Raw genomic sequence first — 20,838 nt, 5'->3', positions numbered from 1 at the left:
TAAAGGACAGTGGAGCAAACCCAGACAATCTTAATTGTGATTTCTACTGGATGTTGCCCTAGACTTAACATATTCTCTTTAAATGCAAAAGATGGAAAGAGAATGAGGATTTGTGGAAGATTAAAAGTATAAAGTCTGGAATGAAACAGTGAATTAATTTTTTTCTTCCTGTGATAATTCTACAATTAGAAATTCCCGATTGCCAAAGTAGACAGACTGATATTCTATACCAATTATTGTCCATAGGGTAAAAAAAATAAATAATGCACTGCAGAATAAGGTTTCTATAAATGTAGCTGTACCTTTTGCTGTTACATAGATTAGAATAGGACACTAATTACAGCAACAGGGATCACGTGGCAGAAATACAAAATCCTATTTATGTTCCCTTTCCTCACAGGGCATGGTACTAGAAATACTTCATAGTCCTTTGGAAAAAAGAAGTACTTTCATTCAATAACCAAAATAATTTTCCTGCCCTCTGCAGCAACAGGCCTTTGCATACTGATTGCAAAGAGAGCAGGCAGATTTCAATTTGTCTGACCAAAACACACTTTTTTTTTTTTTTTTTTTTTACTTGTGGGCGCTTGGGGGAGCACGGAGAGGTGCAGCCAAAGGCTCTAATTCTTGTTCTTAGTTTGCTCTTGTCTGAGAAGCAGCCATAATACGTCTCGCATGTTGTATGCATTAATAGGCTTTAGTTGAATTGTAAAGCAATACTCTGAAAATTAAAACTATGCTTTTACAATAGCCATCATTCTCGATTTATTTTTTTTTTGGATCATTCTTGATTCTGTGCACAAAATTCTTCTTAAGTTCTTTATTGTGTGTTTTGTAACTGCGTTTTGTAAGTAGGTCTTTCTGTTTGAAAGTTTTAATTATCACCCACTGACTTTGGTTACAATGGCAACAGAACAGTAAAAATTTACAGCGAAGATTTAACAGAGAGTCTGTGGCTTGGAATGTCTTTATTAAGTTTTAGAAGCAGAGCTGGTAAGTATCAGTTTTACTTCTTAGACGCTCACCAAAAAATAGTAAAGAGTTGAGACTGTTTTACCTTCCTGAAAAATCACTCTGTTTTTCCGCATATAACATGCAGCTCATTTTCAGTTTTCTGTTTGGATGCCTACTGTTGGTTTATTGATAGATTTTTAGTGGAGAAAAATTGTGAACTGTAACTCCTTCACCCTGTTGCTTTTTTTAAAAGCTCTGGAGACTGTAAATGTTCACATGTTCTACTGAAGGATTGCAAAAGTAACATTCATTTATAACATTTGAAGGATTATTCATGGAAAAATTATGCAAAGGAAAAAACAGTGAGATCCTTTGGGATATGTGTAAACTTTTCCAAATGTTCTTGCCACAGATCTCTGAACAGCACTCAGCTCACTCTGATGAAGTTGTCTCACGTTCCCTAACGCAAACAAATTTTTAATAATGTTTTAATATTTTTATACATTATTTTTGTGCATGTCAGCATAGTCTTGAAAATGATGCTGAGAAATAATGAAAACCAAACTAACCCTTGTTCATGCCAGCTGACTGGAAAATCCTACTAAGAGTGCTTTGTCTCCATGAAAGGCAAAATAACAGAATAGCAATCATGGTAACAGTATGCACTAGGAATGGAGCCAGGAGAGTAAAGAGGAGAGTTAGCAGTAGCAGATGACTTAACTTATTGGAAAAAAAGAGGCAAAATAACTCAATCTCAAATGAATTTAAATATTGGAATTTTGTTATCAGTAGTATCAGGCATAGCTTCCCCAGCTAATTGCTCAGCAGTCTGGTATGTCCATAAACATCCCTTGGTCTGTGCAGTTTTCATCAGTATCTCACTGCTTGCCCTCTTTGGCATCCTTCTTGGCACAGACTCTCTTGTCTCTTACCCCTTTACAGAAATGAGGTCATCTCCCCTGTGCCCCATAACTCTCGCTGACACCCTCTGCGCCCCAGACTTCTTGCTGAGCTGAGCGTACCCTGCAGCACAGGTCCTGTCTAACGACAACTCCGAACTTCACAGTTCTTCTTCATAAACATTTCACGGCAGAGCAGATGCAAAGACTTTGTAAAGGTTTTTAAGCTCAGATTCTTTTTACCTTAGCGCAGGTTTAACAGAGCCAAACTGTATATATTCCCTCCTGTTGGCTTGGAGATGAGAAAGATGCAGAACTACATAGAAAATGGCCACTCAAACAGAGGAACACCAGCACAGCTGATACTTCGGTCTTCATCTTATCCCACAAAGCATTCCGTTTTCTGTCATCAAGATCTTCACTAAAGGCACCTAACTGGCAATTAGATAGAATAAGTCCATTATCTCCTTCCACAGGACTGACGAAGGCAATTGTGATTGCCATGTATGATGACAAGGAAGCCAGGCTGGAACTGTTTGCTTAAGTTGTAAGGCTCCTATACCTATTTCCACAAATTCTGTCACCCTTGACACATCTCACCTTAGCCAGGCAGTATTTTAACCGGAAAGTCTGACTCTATAATATTATTTTCAATCTGAGATAAGCAGTCTTTTTAGACACATTACATCATTTGTTTCAGGGTTTTTTATCAAACTTTTTCTGTTCTGAAGCTGTCCAGGTAATAAAAGCTCTTGCTAAAATCAAGTTATAATGATCAATCTTTAAAAATTTTTGCGTTGTATTCGTATTAGTGCAAATTTCACTTTATGTTTCCTGAATCGTAGAATCACAGAATGGTTTGGGTTGGAAGGGACCTTAAAGACGATCTCATTCCACCCCCTGCCCTGGGCAGGGACACCTCCCACCAGCCCAGGTTGCTCCAAGCCCCGTCCAACCTGGCCTTGAACCCCTCCAGGGACGGGGCAGCCACAGCTTCTCTGGGCAACCTGGGCCAGGGGCTCACCACCCTCACAGGAAGAAATTTCTTCCTGAAAGTAGAAAGGATCTAATTTCCCAAAAAAAAAAAAAATGGAGTGTAGAGTGAAAACTTCCAAAGCACTATCTTTGTTGGTAGGCAACATCTCTTATTTTTTGTAGGTTTTGATAGTGATAACATTTGAATATATAAATACTTTAAAATATCTTGAGTCAAATCCAGCTGACTTTGATTTTGTAATGGCTTGATTGTGTCAGCACAAGACTTGTTATTTTGCTGTTCTTTCTCTAGATAAAGTAGTTTTGGTGCAGTCTCCATGCTTTGCTTCAATGAATATTGTCTTAGAATCAAATTAATGGAACAGTCTTATTGCTTTCAGCTCTGTGACTCTCCATGGTGAGAAATCTAAACCTTTACGCTCTTATCAGTTAGAAAATTTAACAGTTATTTTGACATGTGGCATAGTATCTGTGTGAAAAAGCACTGCGCCGTACTGGTACTCATTTAGGACTGTGCCTTGAGATTGCTGCTCTTTCACAGGCTGTAGTTTCAAGAGTTTGTTAAACGTAGTATTTCAGTAGCTCTCAGTGAACTATAATGTCATCCACTTAAAAGGACTTAATGTAAATCAGGATTTAGAACCAACACCAGAGAGAAAGAGCTGAATGACACAACAGGAAGCAATAGAAAACTGAACCGATCCTGCAGCCAAATTAAGGGACAAGTAGTGACTTCATGCATTGCAAGGTGTGATGGTAACCTCAGAGTGGCCACATTAACACTGAAGTTTATGCCGAGTTTCAGATTAAACTCTTGCTGATACGTGCTCATAATTTTCATGAAAATTCTCTTTCAGCTGCCACTATCTTCATAGTGGGTCTCAGTTCCAATATATTTTAAGCTTCTTAGCAGGTAGTAAACACCTCCGTTGTCCTAAGTATTTTACTGTTCATAAGTTGAAAAATATCTGATGGAAAGGCACTACAAACAAAGCGTGTAGAGACAGCTCCTTTTTGTGAACCTAGTTCATCAGAAGGGCTGGAGGTTCTCAAATAAAATAACTTGGAATCATTTCTGAAACTTCTGAATGCATTTGGTTTGTCTCTGCATAAATTGTAAGAATTCGTAATGAAAACATGGTAAAAGATTTTAGTGAAATATATGTTCTTGCTAGTAATGCAACAGACAAGACTTTCAGACCTAATAGTGAAATACTAATTCAAACAGTTTTTACACTAAACTAGTCACCACCTGATTTTGCTCAGATTCATACTTTTTATATTCTAACTTGTGCTTAGCCTCCACAGCAGAAGAGGAAGATGAACCCTATTGTCTCTAGGGAAAAAGCTTCCAATGCCGTCTTAACAGCTCAAACACAACAAAATTTTATTTGAAAATGTAGCAGAACATTGTACTCAGCCCTGTTACGACCTCACAGACGTATGGTTCTGCTTGAATCTCTGGATGAAGTAATGATTAAAAGTGTGCTTTTTTAAAACTGCACGTGGACTTTACGTGTAAGACCTTCTCAGAAGCTGCATACGCAAGTGACTCGTGCTCCTGGTGTCATGTTCCACAAATTCTCAATTGTGTGATGGTAGCAAAGGCAGGCAGGCAAAAATGCTCTCCTGTATAAGATGGTATATAGGAATAGGGTAGAAAACAGGATTACAAACTGTTTTCTCTTTTTGTTCTCCCACTAAATTGATGATCCGATGAATTACATTACTGAAGGTTCCTCTAATGAACTCGTTTCCCCTCTCTCTCTTGCTAGAAGCAGTTTCCTCTTTCTGCTTGCCTTGGGGCTCCTTTCGTTGTTAATTAAACAGCACAATGAATGGTTTGCTCAAATGTGCAGAACACTGTGTGGGTGAGATTTTTCCCCTTACTGCTAGGGAAAAACCTTTGCCGTTCTTCATAGTAATGGCCCAGTTCATAGTGAATTTCCTGAGTCTTAGGCAATGGGAAAATAAAAATACAAGTACTTTGGAATTAATTCCTGTATTTCATACAACTTCATCTAAGTCTATATTGCAGAGTGGGTATGGACAGTAAAGCATCTTGCATTTGTTTGCATTATTTTTTGCCTCTTACTGGACAAACTCATTACTGGTTCTCCTTTTTCTTCTTGTGTCTCATGAATCCTCAGTTCAAGGCAGAAGAAATTGATGAATAACTTCTGTGCTTGGGGAGGGATGGAGTAGCCTGTGTAACAGATAGAATCACAGAATATCCCCAGTTGGAAGGGACCTGTAAGGATTATTGAGTCCAACTCCCTGCTCCTTGCAGGACTCCCTAAAACTAAATTATATTACTAAGAGCATTGTCCAGATGCTCCTTGTACTCTGACAGGCTTGGTGCCGTGACCCCTTCCCTGGGGAGCCTGTTCCAGTGACCGACCACCCTCTCAGAACCATTTCTGTTAGGAGTGTGCCTTCACATCCTGTTGTCAGATTGTGCCCTGGAATGTTGGGGGTTTGTTTCGCATTTTTTTCTGTTTCTGTTTATCACTAATTTGAGGCCAGATGCTTTTGTAAGGATTCTGATGATAGTAGTATGTGTTTTTTCACATCACAAAGTTTCTGTCTCTGTTGACCTCTTAACGGGTGTGTTTAGGTCAGAGGCCGAATCCAACTAAGTTCAGGTCGCTGGAGCCTCCAAGAAGTGGTTCCTGTAATGTAGGGAGAAGTCTCTTTCGCTGCTACCTGAGCTGTGCCAGGGCTGGAGATAGATATGGGGCAGACAGCCGCTTTCATGACCACTGTTCCCATTTCTGTCACGAGCACCAATGCCACAACTAAAGGGTTAAAAGTGAAATCTCAGCTGTTTATTGTGAAGCAAGAAATAGCCTTGTTCACTGAGGATGATGATAAGCCATGTTGTTCTCCACTGTGTTGCAAAGTTTGCTGCCAGCCTTTGCGAACATCATCAAGGAACTGGAACATGAACAGCTTGTCCATGTTTTCCATGAGGCCTCATAAAATCTGTAAAATGAGAGGAAGAATAATTGCAGTGAGACATCTCTAGAGCTCATAGATGATTGAGAAGTAATGCATCTGTCTGGCCATTAGATACATGAAAAGCCCCTGCTTTCTCTTACATGCTCAGGCTGTGAGTCAGTATGAGCAGATTGTTTACAGTTTATTCACAACATGGAGTTGTGAACAAAATTCAAAACATGTGTGAGCATTCCTGCTCACACCCGAAGTACAAACTGACTTTATGGCTCTGCATATTACACTTTGGCACATCCAGCTGTTGTAAGGGTGCCAAGACTTTTTGTAGGAGTTCATTGTTAAAAGTATGTGCAAAGCTGTTTTAAAAATTACTTCCAGACATTCAAGAATATAGAGATGAATTCATAACAGAAATGGATGATGTAGCCCTAATGCGCAAGAAACGGTTCTTGAGGAACGGTGTCTTTTGGTTATCTGTAACAATTCATTTTAATGAGTGGCTAAACACACCAGCCCGTGAGATTTCTGGGTTTTGCATCAGTTCAATGTTAAATGATCTCTGTCTTTTAGGTCCATCTGACGTGTCAGCGATCATGAAGTTCAGCAGGAGGCCCACGTGTCCTGATGCCTCAGTAGCAGCGAGTCTCCCTACACCTCCGGTGCCGAGGCACAGGAAGAGTCACAGCCTGGGAAACAAGTGGGTGCTCCAGGCCATCTCACTCAGGCAATTTCATGCATCACAAGGGTTTAAGATAGCAGCAGAACTCTCTGGTATTTGAGAGCACTCTGGTATTTGTCCCTTCCATTTCTTGTATTGCAAGAGTGCTTCAGGCTTTACTGTTTATTCTCTAGGTTTTCTTCTGGCACTTTGTTATTTTTGCTGACTCTGTTCTCTGCTAATGCCAGACGTTGGCAGTACTTGCAAGCTGTGCATCCACTTTGGTCTGTGGATTCCTGGTGTGCGTAACTGATTTTTTTTTCTTTTTATTTTTAAACATCTTTCTAATACATCTAAGGAAACGTCCTAGCTGCTTGGCACACCTTATCGTTCAGGAAAGTTGTGACCTTTTGTGCTGTTTTACCTGGGTAGTATGGATTAGAAACATTTTTCTCTACCATTTACCCAGCTTAGTGAGAGCACCTGCTCCCCAGGTAAGGTTTCAGCATCTACTGAATTTCACAGTTAGGGAAAAAGAAGTTTACGCAACTTGTCCAGGGTCGTAGAGTGTTGATGTGTTCAGTCAGCGTAGCGAAGGACCACTAAGCACTGGCGTAGCTGGGGTCTGCTTTTTCTGTTGTTCTGCCTTTGCCTCCCCCCAGGGTGTTCCAGTTTTGTACGGAGAGGAGTCAAACAACTTAAACTTACCATCTGCAGAAATTTAATAACTGTTACTTACAAAGACCACTAAAGTCTGAAACTTGTTTTGGTGGTAAAGGAGCATACGCACAGCAGGGGGAAAGTGTGAGCGGTACTGTTTAATTGCATGTACTTAATAACCTATTGATAAGGCAAAGTCTGAGTGGGAATATCAGGAGCCAAGGGTTGCTGTTAAATGCCGTACGAGGGGTTTTGCCTTGTTCTCCCGTTTTCCAGCATGATGTGCCAGTTCAGCGTAGTGGAGAGCAAAAGTGCCACCTTCCCGACGGAGCGGCCGCGCCACCTCCTGGATGACAGCGTCCTGGAGCCCCACAGCCCGCCCCGCGGCCACCCCCGCGGCAGCCTGCTCGCCAACGGCCTCTCCAGAGGTAGGGGGGGGCTTGCACTCCCGCCGGCTGTCCCGGCACTCCGGAGACTCGCAGGGATACCCCAAAGTAGGGAATGAGGAAGATCCTTAGCTCCTGGGCAAGGACTGGTCCCTTTCCTGGGAGAACGTAGAGCAGAACTGCTGCTCGGCCGCCTGGTCGACTGTATCTCAGCTTGCCTCGGTCGCCTACGGATGGGTTTGGTAAAAGTGGCATGAAGGAAGATTGTCTTCGTATACGCTCTGTGTGTGACGCAGAGCATTTGTCAGCTTTCAGCAGGGAAAAAAAAAAGTGCTGCTGGAAAGTGGATACATATTTTGAAAGTTACCTTTTCACAAAGAAAACTTGAATTTTAATGATAATTTTAGAAGATGGGAGAATAGTTTAGCTGTGCTCTCTGAGACTTCTAAAGAAACATAAAATGAACTTGTGAAAGAGGAGCATGAAAATTACATTATGGTACTATAATTAATAAAATAATTATTGTAATAAAACCAAAGTGATTGAGAGTCTGTGTTCTAAGCATGAGAAAGCCACCTTTTAGGTGGCTCCGGCTACTTCTGGAATAGGAGATAGACTGTAAAGGATAGCAGGTTACTTGACCAAGAGAGTTTGATGCTGAGATGTCTTTGAAATAATGAAAATACAGGCACAGCTCACTGTGTTATACTGAGCCTCAGAAGATCAGTCCTGGTCAAATTAAAACTGTGGGCTAAATAGCTGTGCCAGGGAAGGAGGGACAAATCCATCATGGGCTTGGGGTAGAAATAGGAACTATCATTGTGAATACCATCGTATTGATTTGTTATGGCTCCTGGCAGCAGCATGCAGCTGGCATATCCTCCGTTACAGGTGTGCTCGCTTGTTGAAAACAAACAATAATATCACGTCTAATAACTTTAATTGACTTACAGATGTTGTGGTAGAAATATCGGCTTACAGAGTAACTGGATTTTGTGTTCCTTAAGTGCTCAGCTTTTGAGGGAAAAGCAGTATAATGAAAATTAATGTAACATGTAGATGTCTGGTATTTAAACGCACCAGTGAGATATGAGGGAAGGCTGATATAAGCCTCTTCCAATTTTAGGTTTTACCATGAACTCTAAAGACTTCAATTTTGAAACATGATTTGAGTAAGCAATTTCCATGGTACTATAAAAAGATTATTCTGGTGATCCACATACATTGGCTTTGTATTTTCCCTTGGGTGGTTTTCTTACTCCTTCTCTGTACTACTCTTTTTCTAGATAGCAGTGAAAGCTCAGAATTTAGTGAGGAGCTGCCGTCAGGGCTTGAAAGGTGAGTTAGTCTTCACGTACACTCACTGAGCGCTCTACAGACTTAGCTAAGAAATTCATGAATGATCCCTAACATAGGTAAGCCCTAAATCAAGAGTTATTTTTATCAAATTATTGATTAGTTAGGAAAAAATGGGAAACTTTTTGAAATAAATCACTGTAAAATTATTGTGTTTTTCTTCCCATGGACCTGAAAAGATTGGGAACTATCTCTGTCATGTTTACCAAACCCTAACTGTTGAAGTCTCAGACTAGAATTTCCCTCATCAGATATTTGCATTCACGAACAGGGGTCGTTTATATGCCACGCTGGGGCCTAACTGGAGGGTACCGATCCGGAATTCTCCTAGGAGTCGAAGCTGTGTCTACAGGTACAGTTCAGGGTCTGCCTTGCTCAGTGTATGGTGCTAAACTTTCATTGGGGTCTCTACGCTTTCCTAGCGTAATGTATTTTCTGTCCAAAAGTATCCTTGTATGACCATATCAACTCATGGGAGTCTTCCCCTCCTGTGTGTAAAAATTCCTATTAATGCTAATGCAGGGGTATGGCCCATTCAGATGAAATTCAGTTTAGCTATTGATTTAAATAATGATATCTGCCTTCCATATTGCAGAAAACTATTGTTTACTTTGGGTTTTATGACATTACAGAAGCAGGTTTGTCATGAAGGCCATCTTTGCCTTCTGTGACAAATAATGGTGTTAGAAGGATACCTTCTTGACCCTTTCTCACAATTTATTTCCTGATTTGAAGGACAGCTACCCATAACATCTGTTTGGGTCAGAGGGCTACAGTATAATGTGTTGATTTTGTACAGTACAGAGGTGTTACCTTGGACCCCGAGTAAGAGAGGGAACATCTGCAGTGCCCTATGTAGCGGGCACTCTCAGTGTTGCTAGCCCCTAGGACATGGACTTTTCAGAAACAGGTAGTCCATTTACAGCCCAAAGAGAGGTGACGTGGAAAATTATATACAGTTAGGGGGATAAAAGTTATTCATTGCATCCACACCTGACCTGGACTTGATAAATTCTGTGGTAGTGGGAAGTGAAGAAGCACCTACGAACAGTAAAGAAAATAGGGCCCTGAAACAGTATTCTGCAAATACTGAGATTTAGTTGGCGTTTAAATCCAGTTAGTTTTTATTTTGTATAAATTAGTTTGCATCAGCCATTGTAGAAGTGTTTGATATAATGTTGTAAATGTAAGTACAGCTGGTTTATTTGAGCTAACAACATCTGATAGCAGCGCAAGTTAGAAGTTGTTAGACAGGAATAAAAGTGCATGCATTATAAATAAGCAAAGTAATAAATTCTGGAACAATATTTCAACTACTATACCTGTTTCTGGAAGATACACTCTTAATATGTCCATGGTAGATTTGCTTCAAAAATGCGTACAAGCTAGAAATATAAGAAGATAAAAACATGAAAAGCCTGTTAAATCCACAGTGAAGAATTATTCCCTAAAATACATTTCTTACATTTATCCACTGTCAAGTAATTCTAATGCTTGCATTCATTCCTCCTTTTCTGGAATCTTCTATTGCTTTTATCAGAAAACTAGAACTGGCAAGAGCACACATTAGCACAGGCAAGGCGATTCCATTTAATCGAAGAAGATGCCCCTGCCAGTTTGAAGTGCTGTTCCTGCATAGGCGGTGTTGCTGCGTGTATCACTCTCACTAGCATGTGTTTATATGATGCCGTCATACTTGTTCATAGGCAGAATAGTGTTCCTTTCACAACTTGAATGGTAGATCATACACATGTCCTTTTCCTTGTATTCATTATTAGACATGATGTAGTTGGCTCTGGTAAACTTCACTGGCCCTTATAAGAATAGCAGGACCTGGCGATGGAGAGAGGTTAGCAGCAGATAATTCTAACAGATCACCACCTACCAGTCAATCTTTGGTTGTTATGTTCTTAATGGCTGTTTACATTTCTGACTTTGCCTGTGCTTGGGCTCTTTCAGTTGTAGCACTTTCTCACTGTTGTATGTAGGAAGCTGTATGTTCATCCTAGGAAAGGAAAAAAATATTTTAATCATTGTACAATAAATTATTTGGCGTTGTTATATAGTTTTCCCAACTTTTTTCCAATTAGCCAAGGTAATTTCCTGCATTCTTTTTTGATAGCTAAAGTGTACTTTAAGATAAAATTACCTTTGTGGGAGCTCTTACTGCCAAAATTTTAAGCCATAAGTTTCCAGAAATCCAGATAATTTCTGTAATTTACCAGAATAAAATAGAAAACTGCCTGTGTTCCCTTTGACTTTGGGCCTCAATATTTATTCTGTTTTGTTATATTTTTTCATGTCAAGGCCCAGAATAGAACCTTTTGTTGATTTGCTGTTTCTCAAAGATCCTGGTTCCTATTTGATGCCTAGGTTTGGAAAATACATATTATAGAGCCGAGTGTCAGATGATACAATACGTGTAAGGCAATAGAGGAAAAATATATTTACAGCTAAATTACATTGCTTGCTTCTTGTCCTCATGTGTCTGCTCAAATGCATATGGCAGTGTTTTGTCTCTCCAGCCCAACAGGGGCCTGCAGCTGCACATTAGGTAGTTCCACAGGAGTCATTACCATGGAAGGTCCATTAAGAAGAAAAACATTGCTCAAAGAAGGCAAGAAACCTACTGTAAGTGAGTCTAATTCTAATTCTTCCTGTGATTCTAATTCAGTAGTGGCTGTTTTAATTTCCAGCGTTAGATTAAAACTGCAGCTTGACACCACACACAAAACAATGTTCCTTGTTACTACCAATTGTAAAATCATTTTCTGTTCAAAGTTTTAACTGGGTTATAACAAGGTTGTAACCTTTGCATGTCCTTTCATCTACAGCAGTTTTGCTTCTCCCTGCATTTGCAAGTAACGTCTCTAGGTTGTGACAGCAGAGCAAGAGCAAAGCAGCTCTATAAATCAGCACGCATTTCTGTGAGGGCAGAAATTTAGTAGAGTGGTGAAATGGGAAGGCTGCAGGGCGTCCACCCATAGCACCAAAGCCATGGTAATTCATACTTAACCTAAAATCACAGGTTTCACATGTTTCTGGTCCTACACATTTGGAAATCCTTTGGGGTTTGTAGAGTTCATTGATATTTTTTATGTGCAACCCTACTGTTCAGTGCTAAAAGATGTGAAGAATTGCAGAGATGTCATCTCAATAAAGTTTATTGATCAAATGCAGAAGTCTAAGATCTGTCCAGTAGAAGGCAGCACACTATTTTGCTGCGAAGCAATCAGTCCCGATAAATTTATGATACCCAAGTAAGACGGATTGTATTCACAGCCAGCCATCCAATTTAGGTAGCTGGGCTGATTTACACCAGGAGACGCTCTATCTAATTCTCCATTCCTTGTTTCTGAAATTAACTTTGGTAGCACTTGGACTTGCTTGTGAATTGATTTTTGAAATGTTGGAGATGTGCAGAGTTTTTCCTAATTTTCCTATTTTTCCTTTCTGATTCAGCTCTCCTCATGGACTAGATACTGGGTTATGCTGTCAGGATCAACTCTTCTGTACTTTGGAGCAAAATCTTTAAGAGGCACTGAAAGAAAACATGTAAGTGTTAAATTTGTTCTAAAAACAAGAATTGCGTATTCATAAGCGGATCTGGACGGTGTTTGAAGTGTACTGGCTGTTCCAGGCTAAGCCATATGTCTGCACAACTTTTACAGCCAAAAGTTAATCCCTGGTACAGTCTCAGCTGTGACTGACTTGTCTGTCTCTTCCAGTATAAATCTACACCTGGTAAAAAAGTCTCCATTGTGGGCTGGATGGTGGCACTGCCTGATGACCCTGAGCATCCTGATATTTTCCAGCTAAATAACCCTGACAAAGGTAGATGTTGCAGGATGGACGTTGTCTCCATTATGTTTCTGTGACAGGAAGTAGATTAATCTCTATTAATGAGTGTGTAGATTACAGAACTTGCAGTGGCACTCATATAAAAGACTGAAGAGGGAGATGTTCAATATAGAGTTTTCAAAGGAGAGTGCAAATGAAATTGAACATGCTTCTGTAATATGCTGTGGTGCGTCTCTGGTGCCTACAGAGGTCTTGCTGTATCATGACAGTTTCTGTAAGTTTTGTAGAAATTGCCCAACCAGTATGAGATTGCTGCATGTCTATGTGCCCGCATACCCTGATCTCCAAGTTTCTGAACAGCTTTCATAAAATTGGTCAATATCAAATCTTGACTTACACTGAAGCCAATTAAAATATTATGAAAATTCTTCAAACATCAAACCATGCACCAAAAAAGCCTTTTATATAATTATTAATTACTTTTTAATAATTAATTTTGAAGTGCAATAACTCTTCTGCCTTGATTAAACTTCAAAAACTTGAAAAGATGAGAAAGCCCCTAGAGTTACTTTGCACTTCGAGTGGTTACATAAAGATTTTTGAGGCTTCTTTCACTTTTCACGTTTTCAGCTTTGGTGCTGGACATGGATTTGCCTCAGCTGTGTGAGGAGCATCTCTTGGGTGTCGAGTAAAACGCACAGAGTGCTTGACTGCAAGAAGCAATTTACAAAATAACGAGGCATAGAGGAATCTTGCAATATAGGACATTGAAGAAAACTAGGTTCACAAATACCACAAAACATTCGTAAGAAGTTTGGCAGTAACCACAACAGTCTTACTGAGAAGAAAGCCAGGAGTAAATTGGATGTGACCTAAGTGGTCTTTTCTGTGGCTGTAATTTGGCCTCTCTGCCTGTACAGTCCTCTTAGCTTCGCAGGCCACGTATGTTTTCATACTCCCTTCACCCACGGATTGTTGGATAAAATGCTTTATTGAGCATTTTGAACATTATGAGAGCAACATCCTGTTTGAGCATTTGAGGTGCAAATTAATTTAACAGTTTACTTCAGGGCTTTGGCTTCTGCACAGAAATTAGAATCCCTTGAAACTATGTGTCTGTCTGCAAATTTAGAGCCTTTGATTTTCTTATTTTTTAGGCAATGTTTACAAGTTCCAGACTGGTTCAAGGTTTCATGCAATATTATGGCATAAGCATTTGGATGATGCATGCAAAAGCAACAAGCCTCAGGTACGGTTGTGAAACTTATTTCTACCCACTTTTTCGTATTTTCCAGAAAATCCTTACTAGAAAAGATACCTCTTTTCAATCTGTGTGCACACACAGTCCTGTGGGGACAGACATAACTCCTCATTTTGTACTTTGAGATATTTTTTCAAGAGGAGGAATAAAAATTATTTAAAACCACAGAATTTCCACCAAATCAGGATTTGTGCAGGTCTAGCTATAGGTTTGGTTACCTTAACATATAACCTCTACACTTACTGCTTCAAGTGAGGTCATCCCATCTGTACTTCAGAAGCGGCTGTCTCATGGACAGAGGAAGTAAACACGCGAGCATTTACATAGCATTATGACTGGGTCCGTAGGTGCCGTTGAAGAGAGCGTCCTATAAAATGTTATGTCTGTCCTTTATATAGCAGCCTCGTTCTTCTCTTGTGGAAAATGTTCATTCTTAAAAGGATTTCCAAAGGTTATATTAAGTGGATGCTGATCCATATAGGACCTAAACCAGGATGCAGCTTGGCATCTTCTTTTCACACGCACGTTCTGCCCATGCATACTGATGACTGATTAGAATACTTTGGCGGGATTTGGTCCATGAATAGAGAAATCATTTGAGTCTTTATCTTTCAGTTATGGGGTTAGACCTCTTTTGGGCCTGTTTGGGACTGATTATACTTTTCACATTGGATCATAATTATAATTATGATAATTATTAGCCCGCTCTGTTTTGTAACCTTGCAGTTTCCCAATGCCGTAATAGGCTCAGAAGGATTATACTGCTGAATAATTTACAATCTTTTCCAGGTACCTGCTAATCTAATGTCATTCGAATAGTTTGCTCTCCTGCCTGGTGCGACTTCAAGTGCCAAACTGAAGAAACAGGCTATTGTTCTCTAAGAAGGAAGAGAATGGTTTTCCTGACATGAGCCAGCCACAAATATTTCAGCACTTTCCTACGTAACTTGAAAGTGATTCTGACACAGCTTTTAAAAGCAGAAAGTGAATGTTGTCCTTAGGACCAGAAATAGTCTCATGCACTGAGTGAACGCAGACAAGTTAGATGGACAGAAGATTAATCCTGACTCCTGCGGGATACTACAGCCCTCAACTTTTTGTGGTCGTAGACTGCCATGAACTGATGTTTGACCACAAACTAGGCATCATTATCTTCTGCCTGTTCTTTTTTAAACAGTTCTTTTTATTGTTAAGCTGCTTTGTGTGAAGAATATTTGGCCCATGTTGGGTTTCAATTCTTCTAATGCACAGAATGATTGACAGTGTTAACTTGCTGCAAAGTGTCAATTAGAATAGAAAATTGTGGAACAACATTTTTATAATCTTAAGTGCACTGAGTTGCTTGGCAATGTGGCTGCCTCAGATTTTGTATCAAATCTCTGGACAATTCTGCTGTTCACATTTGAGCTATTTGGGAAAAATGTATTTTGGCACAGGACAGTTGGTTTTCTTTTCATTCAGTTATGTTACTCAGGAATGCCCTGGCAATGGATTTAAGGCTGTTTAAATTTATGTTGTGGTAACGGTCATCTTTCATTCTCTTACTAGCGGCATGGTTGCTTGCAAGTTTGGTTTTTTGCTTCAGTCTGAACGTTGTTCATCTTAAATCCCATGGTACAGGGAAGCAGATAATCAGGTGTTCTGTATCACATCACCCTGGCTCCTCAGAATGATTCCGTATCATTGTTTCTGTTCTGTCTTTCTGTGGATGACTCAGTTCCACTCAATTCCAGTACACGATGCACCTTTATGACATATAGTACTGGCACATGGTGCTGCTATTATGAAATCATGATGGCAATGAAAGCTAAGCAAGACCGTCTGACCGCGGAGCAAGTACAAAGAAGCTTCCACACCAGTGTCCAGAGAACAACAGAAAAAAAAAGAATGTAACTGAGCCACTGCCTCTGACAGAACTCTCTCTACTGCCATGGCTGTACCCCTGCTGTGCCCTAGCACCCCTGTGATCGGGGCGGGTTGCTGTTCCCATGCTAAGTACAGCATTTTTTCTGTTTGAAACTCTTTTGCCATAAGGCATCAATATTCAGACTTCATCAGTCACAAGGAAACCTCTTCAGAGTTTCCTAAGATTGCATAGAGGAGAAATTTGCAAGCGAACCTCTAGCTTATAAACCATTAAAAAAAAAGGAAGTCAATTTAATTGAACAGAGCCTGTATTAGAACAAGCTCCCTGGCATTAGGAGTATTTATTTTGTGGACTTGTATGTTTTTCTAAATCTTGATTTTTAAACTTCTCCAACAACAACTACAAAAAATACCTGTATTGTTAAATGTAGATCAGCTGTAACTTTTGTGTTATTTTAAATGTTCGTGTTACAATCCTGAGAATGAAGCCTAATACATACCAGCTTTTCGAGAAAACCAGTTCCTGACGACAACTGCCTTTAGATCCCGGGACACGTGAAAGTGTATATGAAGTTGACAAAGTTTCTTTGATAGCTCAGGAGTTGTGTGAAAGAAGTGGTAGTGCAAAATACATTTATACCTTTTTTCTCCCTTTTTGCTAAATTAAGACAACTTTGAACTAGGAAAAACATCAGTATCTGTGAGGGTGGAGTATCCAATACCATTAGAGACAGCGTAGGAGCTTTTGAATGTAAAATCCTGTCACCAGTAAACAACTTCAGACTGTTAGAATATGATATAATCTGAATTATTCGGTGCCCGTGGACTTTTGTGATTAGAAGATGCGAGTGTTACATGGACTGCCATGTTAATGAATGTGCCAGCTATGACCATGCGTATTGTGATAAACTAATGGACGTCGTAACAACTTTCGATTATGTTTAACAAGCCTCCCTTGGAAAGAACAATAACTGCTGACTGATGCAGTGACAATAGAATGAGCCTGTACACACTCTTTTTAATTTAATTAGCCATTAGAATTTAATAGCTTTTAGAATTTAAGGGTCTTTAAAATGTTATATATGTTATTGTATGTACAAGAGGTAGAGCGTTCTAGCCTTCAAAAATATACTTTTACTCAAAATTATGAGCCATAGAGCCTGTAGGAGAAGTTGCAAAAGGATCCATTTTCAATTGCTTGTAAAACAGATTCCCAACCAGAAAGGAAGCATCTTTGCCAGAAACCATGATGTGCCCCAAAACAGTGTGGCATGAATGAAAGGCAACATTTATGAGTGATTCTTATACTCAAGTCATTTGTCACTGACAGAAGATGAATCTGTGGAGAAAGGAAACCCTTCAATCCTACGCAATCCTCAAACTCAGATCCTATTCAAAACCTTGGAATTTGGAAGTATGTCAAAAGTCACCGGAATTCCCTCACACTACTAGTGTAAAACGCATTATATAGAAGAAAGATGAACATAGCAAATAAGGTTTACACGATAGTCAGGTAAACATCTTCTTTTCAGTATAGCACAATTGTGAAATTGCTGCACAATATTAAAAAAAAATCAGAACGATGGCAGTGTAAGAATATTAGTAAAATACCTTAAACCAATTTTAAATGAGTTTTAAAATATTAAACGGTTGGTAGCTGCTGATTTGAGTTTTTATGCTGTCATTTGGTACTATTTGCTGCCATCTGGTACTTTTAATGTGAATTGAAAGCTGCTATTGAAATACAACATACTGCATATCAGTCCTGATTAATACAGCGTTTTCACAAAAATATCACAAACCATACAAGTTTTCATCCATCAAAGAGAATAACTGCAATAGTTGTGTAAAAATAAACATTATCTCAGAATTACTATTTTCAGAATTGTAAAGATATAAAATGTATGTAGGCAATATTGTTAATTTATTAATGTGCAATTTTGATGTAACTCAGTGCCAAAATGCATGTTTTTCCAAATAGCACTAAAATGAGGCAAAGAAAGTAGTTTTCAAATTGCAACTTATTTGTCACATTATAATGTAAACCAATTTCAACATTTTGGTTTGTTTTGTGTGAAAACTGTTGCACTATTTTTGGCTGTGTTTTCCAGCAGTTCACTGCATGCCATTTGTGTAAGGATTCTTTCTATAATTGTTGTGAACTGTCTCACCCATAATAACCCTGGCGTTGGAATCTAGGTTTTTGGACAAGTATTTTGTTACCTCAGTCTTGTATCAAGTTGCTGTATTTTTCAGTTTGTTACATTGATAATGATTGTTTCACTAATTAAATACTTTAATGTAAAAAAAAAAAAAGTTTGTTTACTTCAACAGCAATTGCATTTGGTTGTAAGTTTAAAAATGTGCAGAGTGTGTATGCTCTTAACAATAAAATATTCTGAAAAAGAATAGTAGAGGTATAAAAGGAATATTTTAGCTTAAAGGCAGCAAGCATGTTTTATTTGTGAATGAATGATATATACAGTTGAACAGACTTTATAGTGCACAGTGTGTAGCCATTTAATGGTAAAAATACAACAGACTCCAGACTTCTAACAGAAAATTGAAAAACCCTCCAAATTTGCAGTTCTTTCAAGTGGGATTTGAAAGTCCAAAGAAGAGGCAAACGTATCCTGTTGTTTTCCTAAGAAGTGTATTTTATCACTACCAAACTTGCATGTTGACTTGGATAGCAAGGTAAATTTCTTTGCATTTACCATTAAACTTCATTTACACACTTGGATTCTAGTTCATTAACAAATTAATGTAGCCACCAAGGAAGGCTGGGCCAGGAGGGAGGGACATATTGGTACAAAGCCCAATTGACAATTGCCTTCTTCCTTCTGCCAGTTATCTACGTGAAATCATGCAGGATTAGACTGAGAGACTGTTGCTGACTCCCGCTCTTCCTTCAGCTCAGTAATCTCCTGACATCATGACAGGGGCCAGGTGAATCACAGAATCGTAGGGTTGGAAGGGACCTCTGGAGATCATCTCGTCCAACGCCCCTGCCAGAGACCTCTTAGAATGGAGATTTCACTGGAGAAACTGGAAGTCAAAGGTAAGTATGGAAGTTTGGAGTCACCTCCATCTGAGGTGACACAATTCCTTTAGAAAAGGAGAAGAGGACTCCAGGGATGAGCACAAGCCCTTTGTGCCCAGGGCAAATTGATGCAGCTCTCTTGTTGTGGTACAGTTCTGTGCAAGTAACTGAAGTCTTAAAGGTGAAAGCCTTTTTTTCTAATTTCTTTTTGGTTTGTCGTAGCGTTGGTGGTTTTTTGCTTTCTTTCTAAGTAACTGGCTTATACGTTGAGTTCTTGTACCTCAGTTTAAAGGCAAGTACCTTTTTAAAGCATTCTGTCAGGGCCCTGTGGGCACTAATTGCCCTAATGGCCCTGACTAGCCCCACCTGGGCCCCCCATGCTCCTGCCCTGGGCCCAGGAGCCCATTTAAGCTCAGCTCTGTGCCCCCAGCCCCCCTGAGCTGTGCTGTGTGGGGCTCAGGCCCCATGGGCCCTGTGGTCCAGCCCCTGACCAGCAGACGGGCTGGGCTTTGGCCAGCCCTGTCCCCACGGACCTGCCCAGCAGCCGCTGGGCCCAACCTGTGGGTCACCTTCCCGGCGTGGCCTCGGACCTGCCCCATCCCATGGACTTGCCGGGGGGTGTATGGGGGGTGACCCTGGCATGGCCAGCCCTGCTCGCATCGCTGCGGTGCCGAGGGACTGGGCCCTGGCTGCTGAGGCCCTTCCCCAGCAGCTGAGTTCTCCCCCGAGCTGCCGCCGCTCGCGTGCTTGGGCTCACGTAGGCCAATGACCGCTTATACCTGTCCTGTCCCAGCCTGTGCCTCTGGCACCCGGTCGCTCTCTGGGACCAGGACGGCAGCCTCGGCCCTGCTGAGGGTGGAGCGCTATGTGCTACGGCCACTGTACAGGCTCATGGCATACCACTGTGTAACAATGCCTGCAGCTATAACAGTAGCATTCAAATAAAATAATTACTGGCAGCCTCCTTCAAAAAGCTTTTTGAGTGAAAGGTATGGTCCAGCTCAGAGCTTTAAAACTACTTTCTGAGAAGAGTCAACTGGTAGTTGCTCTTCCATGTTACAGTCCACATGGACACAAGGTGTGTAAATGAGAAGACGTATGTGCTTGTTACTTCCTCCTTGCCCTTGTCCCCCAGCTGACTTCTTTTGACGAGAAAGGCAAGCATAAATTCAGGCTCCTTTTGGAAATAACTCCATTAAGGGCTTGATAAATAATAATAATATTTTTTAGAATTCAAAGAAATTTAACAACATGCATGTTTGAAAATGTTGGCCTAGTAGTTCAGCTGACAAAGTGTGCTGTTAGAGAGGATCAAAATTTCTAATATTGAACTGAGCTAAGTCAACATGTTGTAAAGGGAAAGGGGTATTAGTCGTGTAATAAACTGTTTTGCTTAGTATCAAAGTTACTGATGGTTTCCTGAGGCTAATTTAGTTGTTGTTATCTTGTTTTCATTGAAAAAAAGTGTATAAAGATTTGCTGACGTTACCATTGCATGGAGACTTGTTACCTAAGAGCACACCCACGTTAAGACAAGCAGCCTCACCAGGCAGGAGCAGCGGCAGAGATTCTTTCTGGTTGTTTTACTCCTAGACAATGTTGAAGAACTTCTGAGGTAGGTGAAAGCTGCGTATTTCTTCTGATGATTTTTTAGTTATTTATTTATTTTCCGGTGACTGTGCTGATACACGATGGTAGAGAAACAAGCAAACAAAAATAACAGAAAAGATTGTTGGGTAATCTTTATTGTTCCCTTTGAGGTGAATTAAGCACACATTTGTGCTTAATTATAGAGAGATTTACTGCACAATGCATTGGAGAGAGTCACACCACCATAAGCAGTTCTACAAAGAGTGCAAAGGTGTGACAGGAGCCAACTCCTGACATACACTTGGCATGAGCACCAGTGCTGTGAGTGCCGGCATGGGCTCCTCAGCCCAGCATTTCCACCCCCACTGCCAGCTCTGCTGGCCAAAGGTGGCTCCTAAGGACTCTTACAG

At 40.2% G+C, this 20,838-nt stretch overlaps 1 protein-coding gene across 7 annotated transcripts in view; it reads left to right on the top strand.

Moving 5' to 3' along the window:
• Positions 1-18,531, top strand: part of RALGPS1 (Ral GEF with PH domain and SH3 binding motif 1) — a 118,955-nt gene extending 100,424 nt beyond the window's left edge. For 6 of the 7 annotated variants that reach the window (XM_074608540.1, XM_074608536.1, XM_074608538.1 and 3 more), the window contains 9 exons: positions 6,378-6,504; positions 7,402-7,553; positions 8,798-8,849; positions 9,139-9,219; positions 11,393-11,498; positions 12,330-12,422; positions 12,596-12,701; positions 13,826-13,917; positions 14,719-18,531. In XM_074608540.1, coding sequence (XP_074464641.1) covers positions 6,378-6,504; positions 7,402-7,553; positions 8,798-8,849; positions 9,139-9,219; positions 11,393-11,498; positions 12,330-12,422; positions 12,596-12,701; positions 13,826-13,917; positions 14,719-14,748 — 839 coding nt within the window. In that variant the 3' untranslated portion in view covers positions 14,749-18,531. The remainder of the gene's footprint in view (positions 1-6,377; positions 6,505-7,401; positions 7,554-8,797; positions 8,850-9,138; positions 9,220-11,392; positions 11,499-12,329; positions 12,423-12,595; positions 12,702-13,825; positions 13,918-14,718) is intronic. The other variant, XM_074608541.1, reaches the window with a different exon arrangement.
• Positions 18,532-20,838: the final 2,307 nt, after the last annotated feature.

This window comes from Larus michahellis, chromosome 15 (genome assembly GCF_964199755.1).
Source record: "Larus michahellis chromosome 15, bLarMic1.1, whole genome shotgun sequence".
Lineage (NCBI taxonomy): Eukaryota > Metazoa > Chordata > Aves > Charadriiformes > Laridae > Larus > Larus michahellis.
Note: the sequence above shows the minus strand (reverse complement) of the source record. Positions and strands in the feature narration are given on the sequence as shown.